A 24,741-nucleotide genomic window follows, 5' to 3' on the forward strand; every position below is an offset into this window, starting at 1 on the left:
GATGTGTCCACGTCTTGGTCTTGATTCACCTCTAATGGTCTTGAGTACAACACTAGTTTCAGCCAGAGAAAGTTTTTCGCATCCCACCACTGCCCCCCTGCTCCCTGTTCTATTTCTGTTCATCATAGGGAGTCTAGCCATCTAGCTTAAAGCTGAAACTACCCACAACTCGAGCCCAAAGTGTTAGAGTTCTCTCCCTTACTACACTCACACATCTTCTCTCAGGCATGGTCCAAACAATTCTTTTATTTCTGTAGATGTGCAATCCAGTGTGAATGAATTACCCTAATGTTTTATTCCTCAGTAAATGGATAACATCCCAATTAAGTGCAATTTTGTTTTATTAAATGTAGAGTGCTGAGAGCATTGCACAAAACACACTTCTTATGATAGCCTGTCAAGTGGGAGAGGTGCGTCATTTGCAGGTGTTTCAGCATGAGACACACCACATATCCAGAAATAACCACTGCTCATTGTGGTTCGAGTGTTTGTACGTGACGTATAGGATTGTGCCATCGATCCACAGTTTGAAAGAAATTCTCTTTCAGACAAACCTGTGATGATGTCACCCTCCCCAAAATGAGCCCAGAATCAATCCTGGATGCAGACTCGAGTACTGAGACTCACATATGAAAGTGCCCTTAGGCTCTGTGATAAAGACTCACCTTTAGTGTGCTGTAGAATCCTCTGCATCAGGACTGGGTACTTTGTTATTCTCTGCGTGACTAATAATATGCATTCTGGGATGCCCAGCCGCCGGACAATGCTGCTGCTCATCTTTTTCTGAAAGATCAGGTTAAAACAGTTTACAGGATTGCATGAGGTTGCATGAGCTGTTTTCGTTTTTGAAGAGGTAAAAACAAATAAATGTGAAATTGTAAATGCATTACCTTGATAAAAGCCTGGAAGCGCTTGTCTTTGGCATGTAGCTCCTTGTAGAAGTTAACTGCTTCGTTGTGCCGACTGCAGAACTTGCCATAAACTTTCTTCATGCTTTCAGCTCTGGACCCTGAGAACTAATTAAATTGAACGGTGGTGAAATTGTGAGGTCAGGGATTTACATCATTATCACAAATATAAATTAAATATCACCAGACCATCTGTCTCTACTCACCTGGTTCACGAGAATATCCCCTATCCTTTTGATAACGAAGCCACCATCGGTATTCTCCTGCTTGGCCTCTTTCTTCCTCTCCAGCAGGCTGCTGAAGAAGACTGTGTGAAGTTCCAGCAGGTCATCCAGCATGGGAAACACCTTCTCTACTGTCTGGGGCTCCAGCTGCACCTCCTTCAACAGGCCCTTACCATATACGTCCGCCATTATCCGCAACGTTCGCACATGGTGCATTTCCGTTTGGATCAGCTCTGGAAAAAGAAAGCGATTGTAGTTTTAATTAATAGTTGATCTAGTATACCTTATTTATCTTTCACATTACAACCAGTAAATAATGGTTCCAGACAGAGCAGCTGAGAAGGAAGAAACAGATCAAATTCAGCTGAAACTGAGCGTTAGATCAGTGCTGGAGGACATATTCAGGTCATATTTTGATCTTTTTTTTTTGTATATACATTTGTAGATGTATATACACACACACACACATACATATATATATATATATATATATATATATATATATATATATATATATATAAATGATGTTTTGAATGTTTATAAAGACTGCAGAACCCTTCAACCCCAGTCACACACAAACGCCTTAATACTACAATACTGTGCAAAAGTCAGAGACCTATTTATTAAATTTCCAGTCAAAGCCAGTCAAAGCCACAGCCATTTAGTATTAAATATTAATTCATTCTTTAGAGTCTGAAAAAAGTGGAACATAGCTTTAATAGAAAGAACACAGAAGCCCTAAAAATAATATATTATTTTATATGAATATTATTGTAAGTACTTAGTGGGTCCGCTCATTGCCTTGATTACAGCTTCAATTCTTCTCTGGAAACTCGCTTTCAGCTCTTCAGAGAAATCTGCAGGGATATTTTTCCACACCTCCAAAGTTCAGTCGTTGAAGCTGGTTGCATTTTCTTCTTCTCACGGTCCAAGTAATCCCAAACACATTCAATGATGTTGAGGTCTGGACTAATTTGTTCTGACAACACCAACAGCTTCTTTGCTTGATTTTCAAATGTTCTTCTTTTGTCTATTTCCTTTACTCAAAAACAACTTCTTTACAGCTACACATCCTTTCAGACCCACAGAAGAGCTGTCTTCTCACAGTGGAAGGACAAAAAGAAACATTTGTGGATTTTTTCAGATCTGAAGCAGCTTGATTTTCTCCTCTCTCTCAAAGCTTTAAGTGCTGTTAATGAGATGGGGAAAGTTTTAGCGTCTACCAGGTCTTGCACAGTTGTTAGGAGTCCCATTTTCTCTGTATCTTTTAACAGTTTATTTAACTCTGGTTTTAGAAGTCTTGTTTTTTCACTTATTTTCCTTTGACTTTCCCCTTCCTTTCCCCTGCAAGTGGATTATCTAATATCTAATCTCCTCAGAAATATCTCATGATAAATGAATATCATGTACGTAAAGGCCTTTCGCACAGTACTGTGTATCTAAAATGTTCCAGAAATGGAGGATGTCAGTTTAAACTGTTAGTTACAGATTTTACTCAGATTGATTCAGCTATTAAAATTAACAGTTATAAATGATCTTACCATAAATTACATCCTGTCTCTTAATGACATCCTTCTTTAGTTGTTTCAGGTATTTCTTGTCCATAGTGAAGCTCCAGGAGTCAGCCTCTAGCTCTTTAGCATCTGCCTCGAACTCTCCCATCAGCTGCCCATCAATCATCTCTGTTCCTATGAAAAAACAGGACAAAACAAAACATGAAACTTCAGTTTAATAAATGTGTAGAATAAAGCTCACCATGGTGAATCAGAAACAAACAGCAAATGTCACAAAGAGCTCGCAGCCTGCTCTTCTCAATTGCCTGGTCAAACAGATTTTCAGGCATCAGCTCGTTTGAAGTCTGCACCTGCTGTCCAGCTGTTGGGAAGATAAGTGGAAGCTACAGGAAACAGAAACAGATCCAGTGGCTGTTCAAGAGGAAATGAGGCTGCTCACCTTCATCTATCAGAGACTCAGTGGACTCGTTGACCTTGTTGGCTTTGTGCAAAGAGTCGGTGGACTGGGACAGATATCTCAGGCCCTTTATGGGCATCTCATCAAATCTGGAGGAAGACGAAGAGACAGTTATGTTAATGAGCATGCAGTTACTTATAAGCAGATCCAGTACCTAACTGAACTCTAAGGAGTTAACAGGCATTTATCTTTATGATCTTTAATAGGACTGCTCAAGTGGACAAAATACCATTTTGTAATTATGAATTACTGAATTATGATTGTGATCTCGGAAAGGGTCATTCTGGCCTACAACTAGAGTTTATTATGCTGTTTGTAGTGTTATGCAGTAATCTGTAGCGGAGCGTTATATCCCTCAGCCTCCTTGGTTTGACAGAATTAACGATTTTGTATCATTTTGCATGCTTCAATGTTCTCTCACTATATAACCCAGCATGCATTACAGAAATTGGGAATCCCTGGGTTGTCAACTAATTCTCAGCCTAGAACATTTCACAGGCTATTAAATACAATCAAGCTAGCATTAATATAACTTTTACCTCAGAAACAAAATCGTAAAAGGAAACAGCAATTCTACCTTGATTTAGCACAAAAAGGAAGCTTTTAATTTGTTATCCTCCTCATCTGACAAGTTATTTCTGTCGTTAGAGTAATTTATTCTCTCCATTGCAACGATGATTTGAAGACAGTTACCAGTTACCTAGTTCTTGAGTCTTCAAAATCCACCTCAAAAGCAGTGGTTTTCCTCTCACCTTCAAGATACATACAAATATAGAGACTACAGCAGCACCACTGCTGGATAAGTATGCTTACAGATGTAGTTTCTGGCCAGAGTGTCCATTTAATGTGACATGGCTAAAGACTGGCTTGTATCATTTTGATCAAAATAATTTATTGTTGTCGATGTTCACAGCACACAATAAATTTTTTGGTGATTTAATAAATACTGTATTTACATATTGCAGCCTTTTCTTACATTAGCAGTAAAAAGCTAATATTAAAAATGATATATTAAGCAGCCCTAATCTATGTTATGACCTTTATTTTTTTCAGGGCCTATAAGCATGTTCGGAAACATAATACCTATAACAGTTGACGTAAAACCTATGTGAGGTGATGCTGATTTTATCTGACACTGAGTTCTCATGACACTGTTTTTGGGTGAAGTGACCGGACACATTTTTACAACTGACGTTGTAGCTTAGTATATATCACAGTGGCTCCATGCAGATAAACTGACACAGCTTATAAATCTTATAAAAAGTCAAATGAAACTCACTTTAAGGTCACAGAAAATGCTCGACCAACCTGAACTTGGCAAGCTGTCATTTCACCCCATAAAGAGTCATGACATATCAAAATGTCAGAAATAAAATCAATGTCACCTGATATAGATGTTATATCAACTTGACATCAAAGCTGGCAGCTGACATCTATGACAACTGACGTCTATAGGAATAAGCGTGAATGTTTGTGTAGGTCTATGTCAGCTGTCATGAAGAGCTTATGTATATGACGTGTAGCCTTATTAACACTGCCCTACAGTGATGTTACCACATTTTTAAATGAAGGATATTATAAACTCACACAGCAATGTTGCTGATTGACATGCTTTTGGAGAGGTTGCTACTGTTGAAAGGCATGATGCTTGTGTGTCTTCGGGGGGTGATCACCAAAGAGTGGTCATCTGGAGACAAGACGGCTGACCAGGGCCTCTCCCGTGGCGCAGAAGCTACACAGAGCAACACACACGTAAGATTAAAATGCAATGCCCAATTTAGTAGAGTATCCGTATCTGCACCAAACTGTGCGCTGTGCCACTTGGATGAAAAGAAACCACAAGCTCACATACTTTTTGCTCTTAAAGTGACTCCAGGCATGGTGGTCGATTCTGGCATGAGAAACTGCTGTTTTTGAAACTGGAAAGAGGACACAGAAAAAGCAATTTCACACAAAAATGTTACTTGAAGCATTTTTGTGGTCTGTAATTAAGAAATCCATATAGAAAAAACAAGAACAAATTCTACCTTTCCCTTGGTACACGCAGGGATGTTGTCTCTGCAGCTCTTGTGAACACAAACACTGCAACCTAAAACAAGAGCAATACTTTATACCACCAGTCCTTCATGGACAGATACAGTTTGACTCATCTGCTTTGACAAATATTCCATGATAATCTATCAGCGGTTTGAATTAGCTATAAGAGTGCTGAGCTAAGGATAGTTTCTTCACCTACTGACCACGTTCTACAGGAGACAAGATCCAAAAGAGATTCTCTCTCAGTCGGAAAACCTTAATAAGAGCCATTTACTTAAATCATAGTCCTTGGCTTCCTATTTTGGCTCAAAGTCAAAGTGGTAAAGGCAGTGCCAGCCAGGAAACTCCACCAAGCACACAAATAAAACCCTGACTGCAACTCCCGCAAGCCGAGGCAGTTGGGAATCTGGCTGAAACAGCTGTAACATCAGCTCCTTTAACAAAAAAATCATCTGTTATTGCAAGTTTAATATGTACAGTGCTGTGTGAAAGTCAGAGACCTTTCACCCTTTAATTGATTTCATTTCCAGTCAATGCGGAGCAAGTTACTCATTTTTCAGGAGATATTTCTGAGCGTATTAGCTATAAAGATATCCCACTTGCATAAGGAAGGAGAAGTCAAAGGAAAATAAGTGAAAAAAAACAGGAGTTTTCAAAACTAGAGTGAAAAAAATGATCCAAATATGTAGAGAAAATGAGACTCTTAACAACCATGCAAGACCCGGAGGACCAAAACTGTCCATATCAGATAAACATAAACAAAGAAACAAAGAAGATGCTGTTGTTCTCAGAACAATGAGCTGACCATCCCAAAGTCCAGACCTCAACATCACTGAATGTGTTTGGGATTACTTAGATTGTGAGAAGCAGAAAATGCCACCAACTTCTAAGACTGAACTTTGGAGGTGTGGAAAAAATCCTTGCAGATTTCTTTGAAAAACTGAAAGCGAGTCTCCTGAAAAGAATGTAAGCTGTAATAAAGGTAATAAATGCTGAAAAAAAACATATTTAGTTCTTGAGGCTTCTGTGTAATTTTCTGTTTAATAAATAATTTATTGCTTTTTGTCCTGATCCTGAAAAATGAATAATTAATTTGTACTTAATGGTCGTTGTGACTGGAAATGAAATAAACGAAGGATGGTCTCTGACATTTGCACAGCACTGTACGAGTGTTGATAAGTGATATTACATGGATTACGAATCCACAAACATATGGTTCCTTAAATTATTCTGACTGTAAAATACAAACGTTCAGAAAAATTTGGGGTTTCTCCTGGAATGATCAATAAATTTGAAAACCCACCCACTTTTTGAACAAAAGAAAGAAAGAACTGGAAACTCCTTTTACAGTTATATCTAGAAAGCTGCAAAGTTCCATACATCACCGCAACGTGGACATAAATTCCAACACTGCAAGCTTGACCTCTTCTGTACATTGAACAATATTTATGTGGATTTCCATTCTCTTCAATTGTACTACATTTCATCTGGTAAGGAAAACTGCGCAACTATTTCAGCCTAGGCTAAGGAAGGGGAAAGCAATGCAACCAGAAACTTGTGCACTGAGAACCTCTGTACCATGGAAACAGCACAATTATTGAGAAGCATAACAGTCATTTATGGTTGAAGATCAGGAACAACAGATAAAGCTCAGCCACATTCTACTAGTTCAAATCTTCTGTAGTAGAAACTACAAAAGAAATGTAAAATAAACTCACTTTCTAAATGAAGCATAGGTCACTTTGCTGACTGGTCCATGAGGAAGTCAAATGGGAGGTTACCAGAAATGCTTTTACTGTTAAGCAATGAAAGCCTCTTGTGAAATGAGACTATGTTAGGTGATGTAGAAGAAGGACTAGCCTCGTTACCCCTTTGACACTGGGGTAAAGACCTGGGCCAGGAAACAGTCCATAAGACTAGCCTATTTTTTAATTGTATGTACAGTAATATGCAAAAGTTTGGAAACTGCCAGTCAAATTACACGCTTTGTTGATTTCAGTATTCTGTTTTAAATTATCTGCAGCAACCAGTGAACCTTCTGAATGGCAACTAAGAAAAATGGAGTAATTTAAAAGTGGAATTAAAGCTTTCGCTCTAAAGTAGATGCTACAAACATTCGGTGAGTGCAAGCCTAAAGGAACATTTCTATTATCATGTCACAACATCTTATGTATTTTGCACAAGGATCCATTGACAAAAGTCAACAGCGGAGACTGTAGGCAATGTTTTCCTTCTTGTAATCCAATATTGCCCAAGCCACAAGCAATTAAAGTGGCGCCTCTTTCAAGAGGCTGAATATTGCACATTTTAACCCAACCTTAAATCACTGAAACACAAAATATTCTATTTTAGTTATGGTGTATCATGTGCAGGAAAACAAACAGTGGATGTTCCTATTGTTAGTGGAGTTGCTTTCTGGCTCTGCTCTGTTGCTTCATGTTGGCTTGAAAAATGAACTGATTTTCTGCTGTGCTTTTCCTGTTAAAATGGAGAAACTGGATCCCTGGCACTCACCACAGCCTTAGACTTCTACAATACTCCATTCCTGTTTAATGCTGCCCAGAGATCTTAGCCATTAACCTGTGCTGACAACAGAGTTTAAAATCAAATGGGAATTATGATAGAATAAAGTAGGGCTGCCATGATTATCCAATGAAACTGATTACTCAATTAAAAAGAAGAAAATCAACTTGAGGAATCAGCAGGTCATTATAAAGCTGCGTTTAGCAGTCTGAAGATTCTGCACATGGGGGAAGCACTCAGAGCGTTTTTTGTGTTCATCATTGAAAGAGCGGAGATTCACACCAGCTGGATTTTAGTACTGCATGTATGTCTGTAGTTAAAAATGAAAATGCAAATATAAGTATAAGGTGCACTTTAATCATTTAATTGTCAAAATACTTGCTAGATTACACGGTTGCTAATATAATCAATAGTGACAGCTCTAGAATAAAGCTCATTATTTCTGTATTAATCAGAATTAAAGGACAACAAAATTTTTGTATATAAATTTATTACTATTTGAAAATAAACATAACACTTGATAATAACAGGCCCTACTAAACAGCAACTTCATCTATTATCTAATCAATATTGCTGAAGACCTACTTATAAAGTTACTTATGAATTAATAAATTAATTATGAAGTATAAACAATTTAAGTGATGTACTAAAATAATCAAATGATATTTTAAACTGTAGAAACCTAATAAGTAATTATAGTTTGTTAATAAAATTTATACTCATACTTTATAAATTATATATCTTGAAAAATTAGGCATTTACTTTACTGCATGAAAACAATTCATAAGAGTTATAAATAAATACATAGTAATTGTCTACATCCTGTTTTAAATTATACAGTAGCTATTTACTCTTATCTTGCAACTTTTGTAATGCATGAACTTTTCCTTAATGTGTAATTAATCACTATGAAGTCTTTAATGTATACTGTTTTAAATATTAATAACTATTAATTGGACCCTTACAGTGCTTTAAATATTTGTATGACACTAAGTCAACAGTTAATAACTCAAATTGTAGCACTTCTTAATCTTCAAGTAACAATTACATTTTTATTTACTAGCATCACAAAACTATTACATAATGATTAAGTTGCCATTTATAGGGGATTGTGTGAAAAGTTACCTAAATATCTGCAGCATAAAGCACTTAATTATTTATGTATTTATTTATCCCACATACAAACCCTGTGGGTGGATGAAATAGGCCTAAATGTGTGTTAAAACACCTTGAAAAATGCTTTTCATGTTTAAATAACATTACCCAGTAACGCTCCAAAGATTTCAACTTCCCCACTGATGACGTGGCAAACATGCTGCAAAGGTTCCTTCCGATGTGCTTCATTTTAATTTCTGTTCTCTGGAAACAACTATTATGTAATAGTTTGTGCTGCCTAAAGAGTCTGCTTTAAATATTCAACACATCTCAGTATATCAAAATATCTCCAAAGCTAACTACGCATCAGCACGTCACATACCCAGAGCTTTACAGGTTTCATTAAGCAACCTCAACTGCACATCTGATTCATTAGAGCTTTTGCAAGCTTCTGAAACTGAAAGCACTGTAAGATTTTGAGCGCTAGTGACTTACTTGTACAGCTGACAGCATCTTTAGCATTTAGGGCTTTGTTGCAGTGCTGACACAAAGCTGTATGGACGGAAGTCGCAGAGCTGAACAGATGCCCGTTCACTGCCTTCTTCTCCTTCTCCTTAGTTTCTCTGTCTTTTTCCCGGTTCTTCTCTTTGTCTTTTTCCTGTGTGAGGAGTGTAGAAGTGGGGTAAAAAAGGGACAATGCAATTAGTTGCAATTAGTTCAGTTGTATGCAAAAAATGGAAAAAATAAGGCATAAAATATTAAATGTGCTGTAACTTTTGCACAGCCACAGTTTTATTTTTCCCCCAATATGTGAAATTCAGCAAATAAACAGTAACTGTGCATTAAAAAGTACAGAAGTTCTCTGTAGATGATGTGTTCACTTATTTTCACTTAGAAAATCAACAAAATATAATTTGACTGAGGGTGTTTAAACTTTTGTTCTGTATGCTTTCTGTAACATTGCATAACATCTCCGGAGCAGTATATACTACAAATTGACAAGCAGTTTAGTGAAACTACTGTAAACCCTCACTTTGTGTACTGAGATGTTCTAAAAATCAAGTATGTGGTGAAAAATGGCAGTCAGGGTGATTTCAGAGTCAATACATTTTGCACTGTGATACACATAAGTACGAGGCTTTAAAAATGTCCCCACTGTCAAGTTCCTCTATTACCAACTTCCTTTTTGCAGCACAGAGAAAAAAAGAGTAACAGCCAGACCAATCCAGCGCAAACAGTTCGCTAAAGCAAACATCTAAAGACTATCACGTCTTCTCTAAACTGTCACTTTCAGCAAGGTGCTATCTGGACACTTCCCCCTTTTAAAGGGAGAACCTTCAACATGAAGATACTGAAGACCGAGCGATCTACATGCCACAACGTAGCCTATTTAAAGAAGTGAAAACACAGAACCATGCTAGCAGCCACTACACTGAGTATGGAATAATGACACCTTACTGCATGAAACCAACATTTAAAGCACTACAGAATGCTTGAGATTCAAAGTTAGCCTACCTCTTCTTCTTTAAAGCCAGGTATCTTAAGGTAGCGTCCATGCTCAAAGAACTTTCTATAACTTAACATAACGGTTGCGAACTGGAGCCTTCAAAGGCTCACTCACACTGAGAGCAGGCGCACAATTGGCCTTCACAGAGATTACAGAGGAAGTGATGAGCTAAGGACAGGAGGTGCTGTTCCTCCTTTCAGTCTCTTTGACAAAGCAGACCTTTAGCAAGCTAGTTTAGAACGAAATGCATCATTATGAAAGTAGAGGCAGGTGATATTAATGCAAATGTACTCAAATATTTTCAGTTTTCCGGCATTCAGAAAATAACTCATGTCAGATTGTACAAATACATACAAGTCATTCAGGACCATTTCTATTGGTCTGTTCATCATAAAACTTTAAAAGCAACGGCTTGACAGCTGGCTAAATGGAAAAACATCTTTCTGTGCCTAATACATATAATATTGGTATATTTGTCTACTACATATATATAGTCATATATTTTCTGGTGCTGACTTGAACTGAATGGCACTGAATTTAATTAATGAATGGGGGTCTCTGACTTTCGCACAGCACTGTACCTCCCACTTTTACATTCCTAAAAAGCAAAGTTCTTAAATAATTTTTGGCTTGGCTGTACAGACAAAATGGCATAGAGCTTTTCCATTATGATTTACAAAACCAAAAATCACCACCATTTAGCTCCAATCAGCCTTTCTATCAAAATCATTCACTAAAAAGTTCTTTAAGGAACCAAAAGTGGCTCTTCTCTGACATTTCTCCAAAAGCAATGTCATAGTTTCAGCAGAGAGGTTTGTGCTGTTAAGTATTTTCTCATGGAAAGTGCTACAGGCCTCAAGATAAATTTATTTAACCACCAAAAAGGCAGACTGGAGCCTGTTTCACTTCCAAACGTAGTCTGATTATACAGAAAAGGAAGCGCTAAAAGTGTAGGACTTCTAGAGGCAGAACGCTGAGCTCACGGATCATCATGCCTATCTTCCTGCCTAACTTCCTCCAGAGCCGAGGGCAGATACGAACTTTAACGCTTTAACCAGACTTTCTTCACTTGCTTTCACACAATAAAGCCACTGACGTCAGATCTGTCACTTCATGCAGCCCTTACTGTGAAGTAATACAGAGAATTGCATTTCAAATGAAGAAACAAATGCTCATGGCACCACAAGATTGCCTTAGTTGTAAAGGGCTAAAATAAGTACTGGATCCCTAACATACTCGCATTACGGGAAGATATTTCTTCATAACAAAACCTTGTATCGCGTCCTTTACAATGTGTTTAAATTTCATGATGAAATATATTTTTTCCTTCTCCTGTAAAGTTGCCATTTTGGGGAGGTTCTTGAATGACAGTGATAATATATGTAAACAAATATTGGTTGAATCGTATCTAAAGAACATAAAATTGGCATTTGGTACAACATTAGTATTAGTGAATGATGAAGAAAAATGAACTGACTTACCCTGGTTTTCTTGTACATTTTACTTTTCAGATAACTAAAGGTGCGGCTCATTTTGGTCCCACTCTTTCCTTCAAAATCCCCTCTTAAAGGGCCAGGCTCTTCTTCTGTGATACTGAACAAAGCACAGAACACAGACTATCATTTAGATACATATAGTGAGACATACGTTAATTGCTTTAGTCCAGACTTGGTTTACTAAAAGCCCTGTATTACAACAATCATTGTAATATGAAGTAAATTAATGATGAATATTACTGGTATTATTTTTAACACAAAATATGAAGTAGTGTTTCTTAACTCAGTCCACAAGGCCCTCCGGACCCCCCTAGCCCCCAATGTATCTAAACTAAAGCAATGGCATATACTAAAAACCTGGTCGTGAGCTGTAGGAGACAATCTAATGCAGGATAAAATATAACATAATTTTTTATGTAATTAAACATCAGTGTCAGCTGTGAATTTTGACCGCATTTTAACAGATATTTCTCCAGATTCATCCCAAATTTTTTTTTTTTTTACCATTTTGTAACCATTTTCAATATGTGTTTTTTGATTACTGAGTACAGAATTTACACCTGTATTATTTTAATCACCCTCTTGATGGCTGTAATAAGCACCAATTTTGAGCATATATACATGCAAGCGTGAGAGCTAGCAGTAAGAGCCTGCCAGGCTAAAGTACAGCCTCCACATGGCGGGGTTAGTTTTAACACAGTGTTGCAATTAAGCCTCAAAAAGTAAACAATGAGAGACGTATATTCTCCATATTAGCCCATGTAAATTTAAAACAGTTCATTTTTGTGATTTTTTTAAATTACAGATTCATAAAAATGCATACTGTACATATTGTATAAATAAACTACATTAAAATTATATTTGTGGTTCTACTTTGTATTCAAAAATAAATGTGCCACGTTTGACACTCTCTTTTCACTATTCATATTGTAAATATTCATATTGTTTTTGGTAAAGAGTATTTAGGTTGGAAAAGCTTGTCTGGTGCAAACAACATAGAACTGTACTGAATTAATTGTTTTTAAAAATTTTATCCAACTTATTAGAGGCCATACCAATTAACCCTTCCATCTGTTATGAACCCCACCTATGGGAAAAGTTGTAACATGTGCACTCACTCCACTTTTGACTGAACTGCTTCTACTGACAGTTATTAATCTTGCTCAAAACTTACCCATTAAAAAACTACATTTGTTAGGTTGTGCCCAGCTCATTGTGATCTGTCTAGAGCCCCCAAGATTGACATGGGTAATGTTAGTCTAAAGTTAATGCAAAGCTTTTTCTGATGAAGTATGTGCACCTCAAGACTTTGGTTCTGGCCCTCTCCAACAATACACATACATAAAATAATCAAATATATAAGTAATTATGCATCAAAATGATTTGAACATCAAGCCTTAGGTAGAGAAGCTTACAGTTGTGAAAAAGGAAATAACTTGGCTGTTTGAAATGAGTTCTTTTTGCAGCAGACTTCACTGAGTGTTCTACAAATAAGTAAATTATTACATTTTTGTAACAGAAAACAGAGGTCTCACCTGTATCCTAGAGAACTCGAAGTGCTAGAAAATGATCTCATACCTAGAAAGACACATAATGGGACAATAATGAAATACTGAAGCATTGTCAGGATGTCAACTGATGCTATCAGCCAAATGATGTTCAAATCCTAATGTGGGTAATATTGAATTGTTTCTCTGTCTGCATATTATCAACTTTTATCATTAGAGACTGGCATTTTTTTGAGTGAAGAAGGCCTCTTCCTTTTAAGAACAAAACTTTTTCAAACTCTGGGCGGATGTTGTTTGTGTTTCAGAGTATCGGAGCAAAAGAGGAAATGCATCTTTCACATCGTTAGAAAAGAAAGTTCTTGAAGTCTTTATTCTTAGAGTCACGGGAAGTCAGGAAAATGTTAATTCCAAATATGCAAACCGCAGAAAATCTCTCCGTTTTACAGTCATGCCAACAGAGAGTAATTCAGGGGCTTTGGGATAAACGGTTCCAAAAGAAGACAAAGTGGAGAAAGTTGGCAAGACTGTGTTGGTAGCAACTCAGCCATGGAGATGGAAAAATATTGTAAACATTTCAGTGAGTGCCGATCTCTGACCCGCATTAAAAGCATGGGGATTGAAATGGACAAAAATAACACTGTTCAGTTTAAAAATAGTGTTGTTGTAGCAGCTCTGAGTTTTTAAGGTGTTGTTGCCAAATGTTCAGATGTAACAGAGTTCATGTTTCAGATTGGTTGTGATTCGAAAGAACAGGCTGGCCTCATCGAATGCTATTGTACTACGGGTAACTGGGATGTTCTAGCTTCTACTTCAGTGTTTCCCATGCACTGCTTGTGTACTAATACTGAACTACTGTAACTTACTTATGGAGTCCTCATCATCACTTGATGAAGAGCTGACAGCAAAATTGGTTTTAGATTTTTGGAGCATTGGAGAGATGCTGAAGGTAAAAGAGATCCTTCTCTTTCGCCGAATTCTTCCTACTGCTGACAGGTGGCAGCCAAGGGCACAAAAGAGATCAGAGCAGGAGCTTATTAGTCCAGAGTGGAACAGGTCCAGTTATGTTCTCAAGGGACAGGAGTGGGACTATGCCAAGGGACAAGAGCGGGACACTAATAGCAAATAACTAATGGCTAACTCATGGTACTTATCCACTAGTGTCTAAACATTTAGGCCTATCACTATCATGAATTTCTAGTTGACAATTAATTGCCACATATATAACAGTGATAATATAAGGTTCATTGTCTACAACTATGAAAGTACAAGCCTAAAGTGGCCAAACTGGCTGACTGCCGAATAGCAATCTTGCTTTATAGCTGTCGATATTTAGTAGCTCCAAACTGACTACAGACACAGCTCCAGCTCAAATAAACATTAGTCTCTGCTGCCCTCTGAAGGTGTTTTAGCACCAGAAGTTAGAACTTTTGTTGTTTTGTTTTTTTTACACAACCCATGACATGTTTCAAAAAATAAATGTTTTCTGCTTTTGCTTTTGTTTACATCACACGTAAACATGACTCTGAAAATTAACTGTGAAAAATAACTGCGCTGATAATCAGCTGAAATAATTGTGATCGGGTGATTATGTAATAATTGTGACAGGACTATTCTATGCTAGTTAGGGGTACTGAGGGTACGACAGCTGCACCAGATTTCAGGAATTGCAATTGCTAAAAATAATAAAAACAAAAATTTTAAAAAACTTTAAAATAATTTGAACATAGTAAAGACATAAGTGTGCTTGATTTAGAGTGGAGTTTATATATTAATATTTTATTAATGTATTTTCAAAACCTGCAGTAGCCGTGCGCTATAATAACGTTTAATGGTAACTGGGGACCTACACAACGTACCGAGTCCAAATATCATGGCGTTTTTGAGTGGCAAAAAAGCACAACAGCTACACAAATAGCAAGGGCTGATAACAGCTTAAAGTTTGGGCTGTGATCTATGAAGTCAATTGTGCTGGAAAGTTAGTGCTGGGGTCTTCAGCAATCTGTAGCACAACACAATAAGAGCATAACTAACTGAGAACATTTTTGGGTGAAAAAGGGGAACTTCGCAAACTTACCATCTATATCCCTCTGGCTGATAGACAGCATGGATACGGACTGTCGGAGGGGGAGGGTCATGGATGGACAGTTGTGTCTCAGTGGACGATATTTCTTTGATTTCTAAAAACAGTTATATATGTGTACATTAGGAGTGACATCAGGAGTTTTCAGCTTTTTCTCATCAGCACAGCTAATAATTGAACAGGTGTAACTAAAACATAGTGTGCTGGACTTAGAATGACTGTCCCTTGTGTAGGCTTAGCAGACAGTCAGCCTTTACGTACCTGACTATCCAGACTGCTGTGGTCTCCCAGGTCGGACTCCAGCCCCTCTTCAGTGAGGGACACCTGTGATCCCCTGTCCTCACTCTGCTGCCGGTGGACCCCCCTCTGGCCCTGAGAGGGGCCTCCCCCCTGCGGCTGCCATCCCTTTCCATCATCTCGCTCTGCGGCCAGGCCCTCCAGGCTGTAACTGTCAGAGCACAGTCAGCAGTCAGGCAGGAGCCAACTGCTGTTAAACCTAAATATCCCCAATTCCCAGACATTCCACCAGAGTTTAAAGCAATGGTTGGCCAAATTTAGACAACTTTCCCCAATTCCCAAATATAGTCAATTAGCCAAGATAAGTTTGGAGTCTTTTGCACTGTGCAGTTGATAAAGCATAGTGGGTAACGTTGTTGCCCTTCACGTGGCAGGCTGTGGTTCATTTCCCTGCCTAAGCAAGAACACTGTGCTGTACCAATAAGAGCCCCTGGGCAAGCTATATTTACCTACCCCTATTTAGCCTGATTTAAACCCTGATTTGCCCCTTCTGCCAAACTTTACAATCTGAAGTGATTTTCCAGGTTGAAAGTTTGATTGGAAGCGACTAATGGCACTGATGATCTGGTAGTATGTGAGAGGAAACCAGTCAATCTTCCCTTCCAATCTAGGTCTGATGTTATTGGAGACTTTCTGATACTTTCAAACACGTTTGATTCTTACAACTCAAAACATTCACAAGTCCTGTAGTTTGAGATGGTCAGCAACAACACTGACTGAGTGATTCAGGTAACAAATAATTAAAGAAAAAACAACGAAGAGACATGTATACAAATCATATGTGCTGCTGCTGCAGAGATAGAGGAGCTGCAGGCTGAACAATATGAGCCTTTATAGCATTTATAATATGTGGTTCCAGACATCAAGGTTTGATCTTCACGGTTTCAAGTCAGCTGCCAGTTTGTAGTAAAACATTTCTCCAGCTCTCGCTGTGATATCTGTGTTTCTCACCACATATTCATCCCCACTTTGCATTTTCACCATGTTTCTTCCTGTGCGTGCATAAAAGCAGAAATAGTTTTGGTCCAGCTTAGCTTTGTTTGTATCAGCTGATAACAGTGAGATTTAGGATTGCTGAAACTCGTTATTGGTGATGCCCTCTTTTTGCTTTATTATCTCCATCATGACAAAAAAACAAGAAATTCAGTTAAAGACTGGCATAAGTGTGTGATGCCTTTTTTAAAATCTGTTACAATTTGAAAGTTGTGTTATATACACCCAGCTTAAGTCATTGTGGATAAAAGTGTCTCCCAAATGCATAAATGTCAATGCACTGGAGCCAGTGTATAGAGGCTAATGCTAAAGCTAAGTAATGGAAGCTTATAGCATCATCCATACTGCATGCCTGTGTCAACACACACATCCTCAACCATGACTTTCAAAAGTTCAGCTGTATAAAAACAAACTAAAGACTCTGCAGGGTGGACGCTGCTACTGCTTTGCGAGATGTTCTTTTGTCCATTTTATAGATAGCAAACAGTATGTCATACAGTGTCAGGAACCTTCCATTACTTGTTAGCTAGCCTAGTAGCTCCCGTGCAATACTAAGGAAGCAAACTTCAAACACCAAACATGTCTTGGCTGTTTGACTACATTTACGTAAGGGGGAAAACTGTGTCAATTTGACTTTTAGCCAAACCATGATAAGTGAATCAGGGTTAAACAGTTGCTAGTTGAAGAAGAAGGAAGTATGCAGTGTTATGTTGCTGAACAGAGTTGCAAAACATAGCAGATCACCCGCATGGACAGAGTTATCGCTTTAAGCTTGGCCACTAGTGCAGTTACTACGCATTGATGATAATTTCTAGCTTGACAAAGAATGACAATATGCACGTCCTTGAAAGTCAAAACCCTGCACACAAGTTTGGGCCAGGGACTGCGCAAAAAACCAGCAGGTGACATCCTGATACTGAAGTGTGAACAACAGTGACTTTCACAACCTCAAAATGGCTAAAATGACTAGTATTGTGGTGTCCTTTACTCTAAAAACTTGGACCTAAAATATACAAACAAGATACTAATATAATATACACTCACTCACTCACTCACTCACTCATCATCTAAGCCGTTTATTCTGTGCAAAAGTCAGAGAACACCCTTCATTTGTGTAATTTTCAGTCAGAATAGCTCAGATTAGACACAAGAAAATCCACTTGCCAAAGAAAGGAGATAGTCAAAGAAAAATAACTGAAGTTCCTGGTAGACACCAAAACTCTCCCCATCAGCCAAAGAACAATTAAAGCTCTCATTTTTGTAAGAGCTCAGGATGTGTAACTGTCAAGAAACCTTTAATAAGAAGAGAAATAGACAAAAAAATGCACTTCAACACAGAAGTTTCAACATCAAATTCTGAGACTGAACTTTGCAGGTGTGGAAAAATATCCCTGCAGATTTCTTCGAAAAACTAAAAGCAAGTCTCCTGTAAAGAATGGAAGTTGTAATAAAGACAAGTTGGACACACTAAATACTGAAAAAAGTTAACATATTTAGCTGTTGAGGCTTCTGTGTAGTTGAAAAATGAGCAACTTTGAAAAGAAATTAAACAAACATAGGATGGTCTCTGACTTTTGCACAGTCTTGTACAACCAAGCAATAATGCAAATGTATTGTTGCACCAGTTGTGCTTAAAATTTGTACTTACGTGGCATCTGGACAAGTTACAATAATCACTATACCGGTCATCCTGTATAAAACCTCCCAGGCAAAACTGTATTTTGTTCTCTGAAGCAGCACTATCACACTCCCTTAAGCTGTATTTTAGCTGGGTTAAATCAAACACTCTTCTTCTCTTGCACACAAAAAAGGTGATGCAAATCTCAATGCAAAAGCTTTATGCGCAAGTCAAAGGGGTTGGCCGTTTGCCTGAGGTTGCAGCAAGCAGACACGCACACACATGCACACACATACAAAAACACACAATACCTGAAGAGCTGACTAATCTCATCCAGGTCAGAACTGAAGAGGGGCTGAGTGGGACACCAGCTAAGACTGAGGGGGGCAACAAGGATGAACCAAACCAAACACAGGCACTTTGAGTTACAGGGAAAGGGTAGAATGAGGTATTTGCTCTTAGCATTTGGTACTGCTTTATTTGAAGAAACACATAATGGGGCTTACTAAGGTCTTTGTTCAACACCCCTAAATGGTTTATTCTCTACATATTAAGCTTTATTCACTTTGATCAGCATTACTGCACAGTTGGAGGTCGGTTATGTGAAAATGAAATTGGATCATTAGTTGCAATAATGCACAATAAACAGTTTAAGACCTTGTTATGCAAATTACTGAGAATGAGGTAATAATCTGAACTTACATCTTCTAAATGTATAATTGGGAACATTTTATCCCTGTGGATTATAGATAGCAGCAAGAGGTCTCTGGATTTTAATCTTGCTTTCAATGGGGAATCTCCATTCAGAATGCTGTACGGTCCAGGACTAAGCTTAATCTTTGTCTGTGAAATGAGTTTAAAAGCACTAAACATGTTTTCAATAAGTCAATTTGCATCACAAATTAGACACCTTCTTCATAATATTTTACTTTAAAATACCTTGAAACCCCATTTAAGAAATCATTTAGTTGTTAAAATGGGTTAAAACTTAACTTAAAATATTCCTAGATTGTAGATTTTTGGTTATCAAAAAGCCATGACAATTATTTAAAATAACCTTCAATTACTTTTAATTTACTTTAAAATACAGGATGTAAATTGACTTGCTGGGCACCTTTTGGCCTCTAATTTGAGATGATTAAAATGGCACTTTAGAATATGGAACACATCTTGTAGTATTTGTAACTTATTAATTAAGTAATACTTGATGCTACCTAGAACCTATAAGAAACAAATGTTGCCAATTACATACTAATAAGATCTGAATTTATATCATTATTTCATGCGCAATAATTTACATAACAAGGTCTTAACAATCTATTTCTTTTGCATGATTACAACTAATAATGTTCTTTTTGAATACTCTTTCAATGTGCTTGCAATCATCAGATTCATCCGCTTAAAATAAATCCGTTGCTTAAAATAAAATGTTACCAAGCGAGGGTGAATAAAAATGAACAAATGGAATGAAGTTTTTTTTTAAAGAAAATGGGAAAAGTAGTATAGATGCACTGTAAGCCCCAGCAAATTTCAACAGAAATTATTAAAAGATGGAAAAAGGAGCCTATAAAAGAGGTTATACCTTCTTCTGTGAAAGACAGGCTTTTGGACCCCAGTACTTCGTACAGAGCTAGAAATGGACAGATGAGGCAGATAAGAAAGATGGAAATGGCTGAATTATTATGAGTCAGACTACTTAATAGTACAGTACAGTTGTGCCTGTGCAGATGACATTAGAGAAACAAATGGTGTATTAATACAAAATAAAAATAGTAATCTGAGCATGCAGTTTTAATATTATGTGTTTATGAGAGTATTGATACTGTACGTGACAAAAGAAATGAAGAGCAAAGAAAGGTGACATGAAAAAGGATGTTTAAGATGTAAGAGTGAACTGCCTGGCCTGGCTTGGCTGGATCACCTGCTGACTTCTGTTTGTTCTTACTGTATGACCCTTTGCTAAAGCTGACAAAAAGCTTGGGGACACCTAGATTTTCATAAGATTTTAAAGGAACGGACTGACCAAACATGGCTAGCAGCGATTGTTTAACAGTTACTAATTCACATGATGTCATGTGCATAATGCAAACAGTTGCTGTTTGTAGGGACGTGCTGATATTGGAATTGCAGGCCGATACCATTATCAAATATTTTTCATGTTCATGTCTGCTCATGCTGATATAAACATTTAAAAAAACAGAAATAGGGCTACATCTACCTGGATTAGCATTACAAAAAAGTAATATTTTCTTCTGTAACAATAAATACATCAAATCTCAGTTTGAAAAATTAAGATCTAAACATCTGTCAGATTCAGTTTTTTAAGCAATAAAATGACTCCACTATCGTTGTGCATCCGTAGCTGTTTGCTTTTATTTTTTCTGTTTCTTAAACACAAATGAGCATGTTTTCTTTACTGGTTTGCAGTAACATAACACTTTAAATAGAAAGCTGTTTAGATCTTCCCATTTTTTGTGCAAAAACTGACGGATCACCCCATAAAAGCCCTACTTTAGGAATAATGCCAACCTGCATTAGCATTCATACTTTTCAGGATTTTAAACCCTCTTTGGGCCAAAAGAGTTCAAATATGTGCTTTTAACAACGGTTTGGAAAAAAAAAGCATTAAATACTGCTCTTCATACTAAGAAAGACACTTTGATGAAAGTGTGGAAGCAAGATATATCCAAAAGTGCCCCCATGTGGACAATATTCAGCCTGCTAAACATGAGTGAGTTACAAGCTAAAACAACAGTCAAACCAAAATGCAAATTTAAAAAATGGACGACGTGTCCCCAAACTTTTGATGAGCAGTGTAGATGGTGTACTGTGTACTATTTCACTTGCACTTACATATTTTGTTGTAAAAAGGTGAACACTGTTTGTCATCACCGCTAAACCACACTCACCTGCGCTGATTCATGTCTGTTTCTCCTCCTTGGTTCTTGCCTGGCCCCCAGCTATGGCGACGGAAAGGAGAGAGAGAGCGGACAGTGGTGCGGAGGAGAGAGGAGCGCAGGGGAACCTCCGTTAGTCGGTCTTTTGCCTCCTCTTCTGTCTCTCCTCCTGCGCCTACCCCTGCACCTCCTCCTCCTCCCCCACGCCGCACCTCCTCAGAGCTCTCTGCAGAGGAACTAGGGTGGCCCAGGCTAGCAGTGTCGTCCGTGGAGGAGCAGGAGACTGATGCCTCACTGGTGCTGTCGCCAGGGCCTAGCGTTTCCTCTGCCTGCAGGAGCACACAGAGGATTCCTTCACATTACAGGGTTGAAGAGGCACAAATCCAATTTCTTCCCTGAGGCGACATTCACATTACAGAGTTGAACAGGCACAAATTCAATTTTTCCCCAAGGCGACCTTCACATTACAGAGTTGAAGAGGCACAAATCCAATTTCTTCCCTGAGGCGACATTCACATTACAGAGTTGAACAGATACAAATCCAATTGTTTTGCTTCAGGCTATGTTCACATTACAGGGTTGAAGTTACACAAATGAGATTTTTTGCCTAAGACTGCGTTTACATTACAGCGTTGAAGTGGTACAAATTCAATTTGTTTGCCCAAGGCTGTGCTCAGATCTGATTCGGATCTGTGTGAACTCTTCTGATGCATTTTAACCAAAAACATTTCTCGGCTTTTTCACATATGTAAATTATGATACATGGTCATGTGACCATAATGAGAAGTCAGAGCTGAATTCTTCTGTCCTTTTTTGTTTTAACGTTACACTTAACTGTGCATGCATTTGTCATCATTCAGTGTGGGGAAAGCATGCAGGTCATTTCAGGACAGCAGTCTGTTCACACTAATGACAGATGGGGTCACTTACAAACTCATATGTGAACCATCAAGTACGAAAAATCAGATTTGACCAATAAGGCTTGTGATGTGAGCGTAGCCAGAGTATGCCAGGTCACCGCGTGAAATTCACCGCAGAGCAGCAGTGTTAAACTCTGGTTCTTGCCTTAGTCGAGCAAAGTTATTTCTCTTCTCACATGCCTGAGTTACCTCAGCAGTTAGTTAGCTGGCTTACTAAATGTGGGGTAATCACCAAATTGTGCTGGACTCCAACATTGCTACACTCTCAGAAATAAAGGTACCCTTAAGGGTACATCTCAGTACCTTTAGTCAGGGAACATAATTGTACCATAATCCATTTAAATGATATTTTCTAAGTTGTATTGACTCCACACACCCCGTCTCGTCTCCAGGCTTTTTATTTTATTGTTCTGTTTTAAAACATTAGGTTATGAAAAGGTTCCAATATGTACTTTTCACCAGAGAAAAACTTATTTAAGGTACACAAATGGACCTTAAAACCACTGTTGTGCCTTTGATGGAGCATTTACATTGTTTGTACCTTGATGAATGAAAAATGTACCTGCACAGAACCTTTATTTCTATAAGTGTACAGTACAGCTTCAGCTAATACAGAACCTCTAACGAGACTGTGAAACTGAGTTTTGGGACTTTTTCATAGATCACAAAATGTCAAAAGAAACTCCAAGTCAATTATCATGTGAGTCCATCAATAGTCATAAAGCGAGGCTTTGTTACGCCCACTGTAGGGCTTTATTTAGCAGTAAGATCTGAAAAGGTTGAGGCTCCTCTAGTTTCAACCACAAGCTTTGGTTTGTTTTAAATGTATGTTATTTTATTTGTACATGCAACTTCTGAGACAGGATCAGTGATTGGAGTAAAGCCAATCACAATGTTTCAATACTTCTTGCAGTTGCAGATCAGTGTAATCTTTAATGGGCCTCTTTCTGCAGCTCCCTTAGTGGCCATTCTGCAGAAAGTGTTTTGGATATTTTTAACTGCTATAATCAAATAAAATATTTTTGCCTGTAACTCAATCTGTAATCAGATTAGCTAGGACACTGTTCGCTCTGTGTCTGAAGTTGTGACTCTGTGTTGAGCTGCTTGTGAGCAATGGGGAGGAATGAAAACCGTCTATTGTGAAAACAATTCACACCTCTCCACAAAGATGACCACACTGAAATAAAACGGACAGATATCTTGATAAAAAATCTTTTTTTCTGATGTTCATATTTTGATTTATGTAAATGTAACTGAAAAACAATAATACATTGTTCATCTGAGAGACCTCCAAAGTAAGTGCAAATTGCATTTTATAGCTACTGTGAAACAGGGTTAACCACTTAATCTGCAGTATGTAAATCATCAAAATCTCACCTCAATCTCAGATTGACTTGCAAATGTGGTTTCTGACACTGTATGATTTACTGTAATCTATGCAAATAGACAAAAGTATGCTGCACAGCTAAAAACAGTACTAGCAGCATCTTGAAACCTGAATTTGTACAGTGTTTGTCCATGTTTAAGGATAAAAGTATGTCATAGTGTCAGAAACCACACATGCTAGTCTGTTAGCCTCACAGTTCCAGTAGCAGCGGCAAAACTGTGTACATTTGTGAAACGTTCCCAAACTCTGGTTTCAAGATTTATTATCCAGGACCTATGAATTATTCAGTAACTTCTATGAAACTAATATGTAAATTATGCAGTTAAGAAAGAAAAGTGTAGACTTAGACATTGTCCCTTAGAATGAAAGGGTTAATAAAATGAGGCCTTTTAGGCTCGGTAAAGTGAACAAAGGAAGGAAAAGAAAAAACAGAAAGATTCTATGGGTGTTTTCACACTTGGGCCGTTTCAGTGTCATGGTTTTCTGTGCATATGTGAGCAAGCAAACTCCCTCTTATCGGGCCCAAAAACGAACCGAACTAAGACCACCTCTTGAGGTGAGAGATTTATCAGAGAACGCTGCCCACTTTGCAAGAAATACGCACACCATGAGTGGTGTGAAAGGGGTCTGAGTTTGAATGAAGTCGTGGTCTAAACAAGAAGTGAGATCTCAAAGGACCAGAAAGAATGAGAAAGAGTCCTCTTTATAGTTCACTTACATTGTGAACACAAAAAGAATTGAGGTCATTTGCAGTTGGTTCCCTTTCAGGTTCACTTTAACAGAACTCAGTTCTATAGTGAAAACACTCTATGTTTAGTCTTTAAAAAGTAAGTTACCTGGCTGCCATAAAATGTGCATTCTGCAAAGGATAATCTGGATTTTCAGATTATGTAAAAAACCAACAGAAACAGAGATAATAGGTTTTAGTGTGACAGCAATGATATTGTCTCTTAAAAATGTTAAATATTAATAAACTAATTCCTTACTCTTTTTGAGAAGTGTATTTATGACTGTCATTTTCTCTCGCAACAAAATAAAAATAGTAGTTTGAAGAAAAAGAAGGCAGCCAGGTTACATCCTTTTTTAAAATGAAATCATTTTTACAGTGCAACGTAGAACATGTGGGTTCTGTTAGCAATGAAGTGACTCAGGCTGTGAAACGAGACTGCAAGGGGATTATGGGGCAAAAGTTTCTGACGCTCACTAGTGACCCACTGTGTGAAGCCAGCAAACCCACACACACGCACACACACACATAGAAACCTCACTCTCACCGTGCT

At 37.8% G+C, this 24,741-nt stretch overlaps 1 protein-coding gene across 4 annotated transcripts in view; it reads right to left on the reverse strand.

Moving 5' to 3' along the window:
- Positions 1-24,741, reverse strand: part of LOC118818753 (A-kinase anchor protein 13) — a 94,930-nt gene that overhangs the window by 19,707 nt on the left and 50,482 nt on the right. For 2 of the 4 annotated variants that reach the window (XM_036586134.1, XM_036586133.1), the window contains exons 11-26: positions 21,167-21,483; positions 19,840-19,887; positions 18,569-18,634; positions 15,611-15,797; positions 15,344-15,446; positions 13,297-13,339; positions 11,747-11,858; positions 9,254-9,416; positions 5,131-5,192; positions 4,956-5,022; positions 4,691-4,835; positions 3,086-3,192; positions 2,674-2,820; positions 1,115-1,365; positions 891-1,016; positions 666-783 (exon numbers count right to left, since the gene is read on the reverse strand). In XM_036586134.1, coding sequence (XP_036442027.1) covers positions 666-783; positions 891-1,016; positions 1,115-1,365; positions 2,674-2,820; positions 3,086-3,192; positions 4,691-4,835; positions 4,956-5,022; positions 5,131-5,192; positions 9,254-9,416; positions 11,747-11,858; positions 13,297-13,339; positions 15,344-15,446; positions 15,611-15,797; positions 18,569-18,634; positions 19,840-19,887; positions 21,167-21,483 — 2,062 coding nt within the window. The remainder of the gene's footprint in view (positions 1-665; positions 784-890; positions 1,017-1,114; positions 1,366-2,673; positions 2,821-3,085; positions 3,193-4,690; positions 4,836-4,955; positions 5,023-5,130; positions 5,193-9,253; positions 9,417-11,746; positions 11,859-13,296; positions 13,340-15,343; positions 15,447-15,610; positions 15,798-18,568; positions 18,635-19,839; positions 19,888-21,166; positions 21,484-24,741) is intronic. The other 2 variants (XM_036586135.1, XM_036586136.1) reach the window with 2 other exon arrangements.

This window comes from Colossoma macropomum, unplaced genomic scaffold (genome assembly GCF_904425465.1).
Source record: "Colossoma macropomum unplaced genomic scaffold, Colossoma_macropomum, whole genome shotgun sequence".
NCBI lineage: Eukaryota > Metazoa > Chordata > Actinopteri > Characiformes > Serrasalmidae > Colossoma > Colossoma macropomum.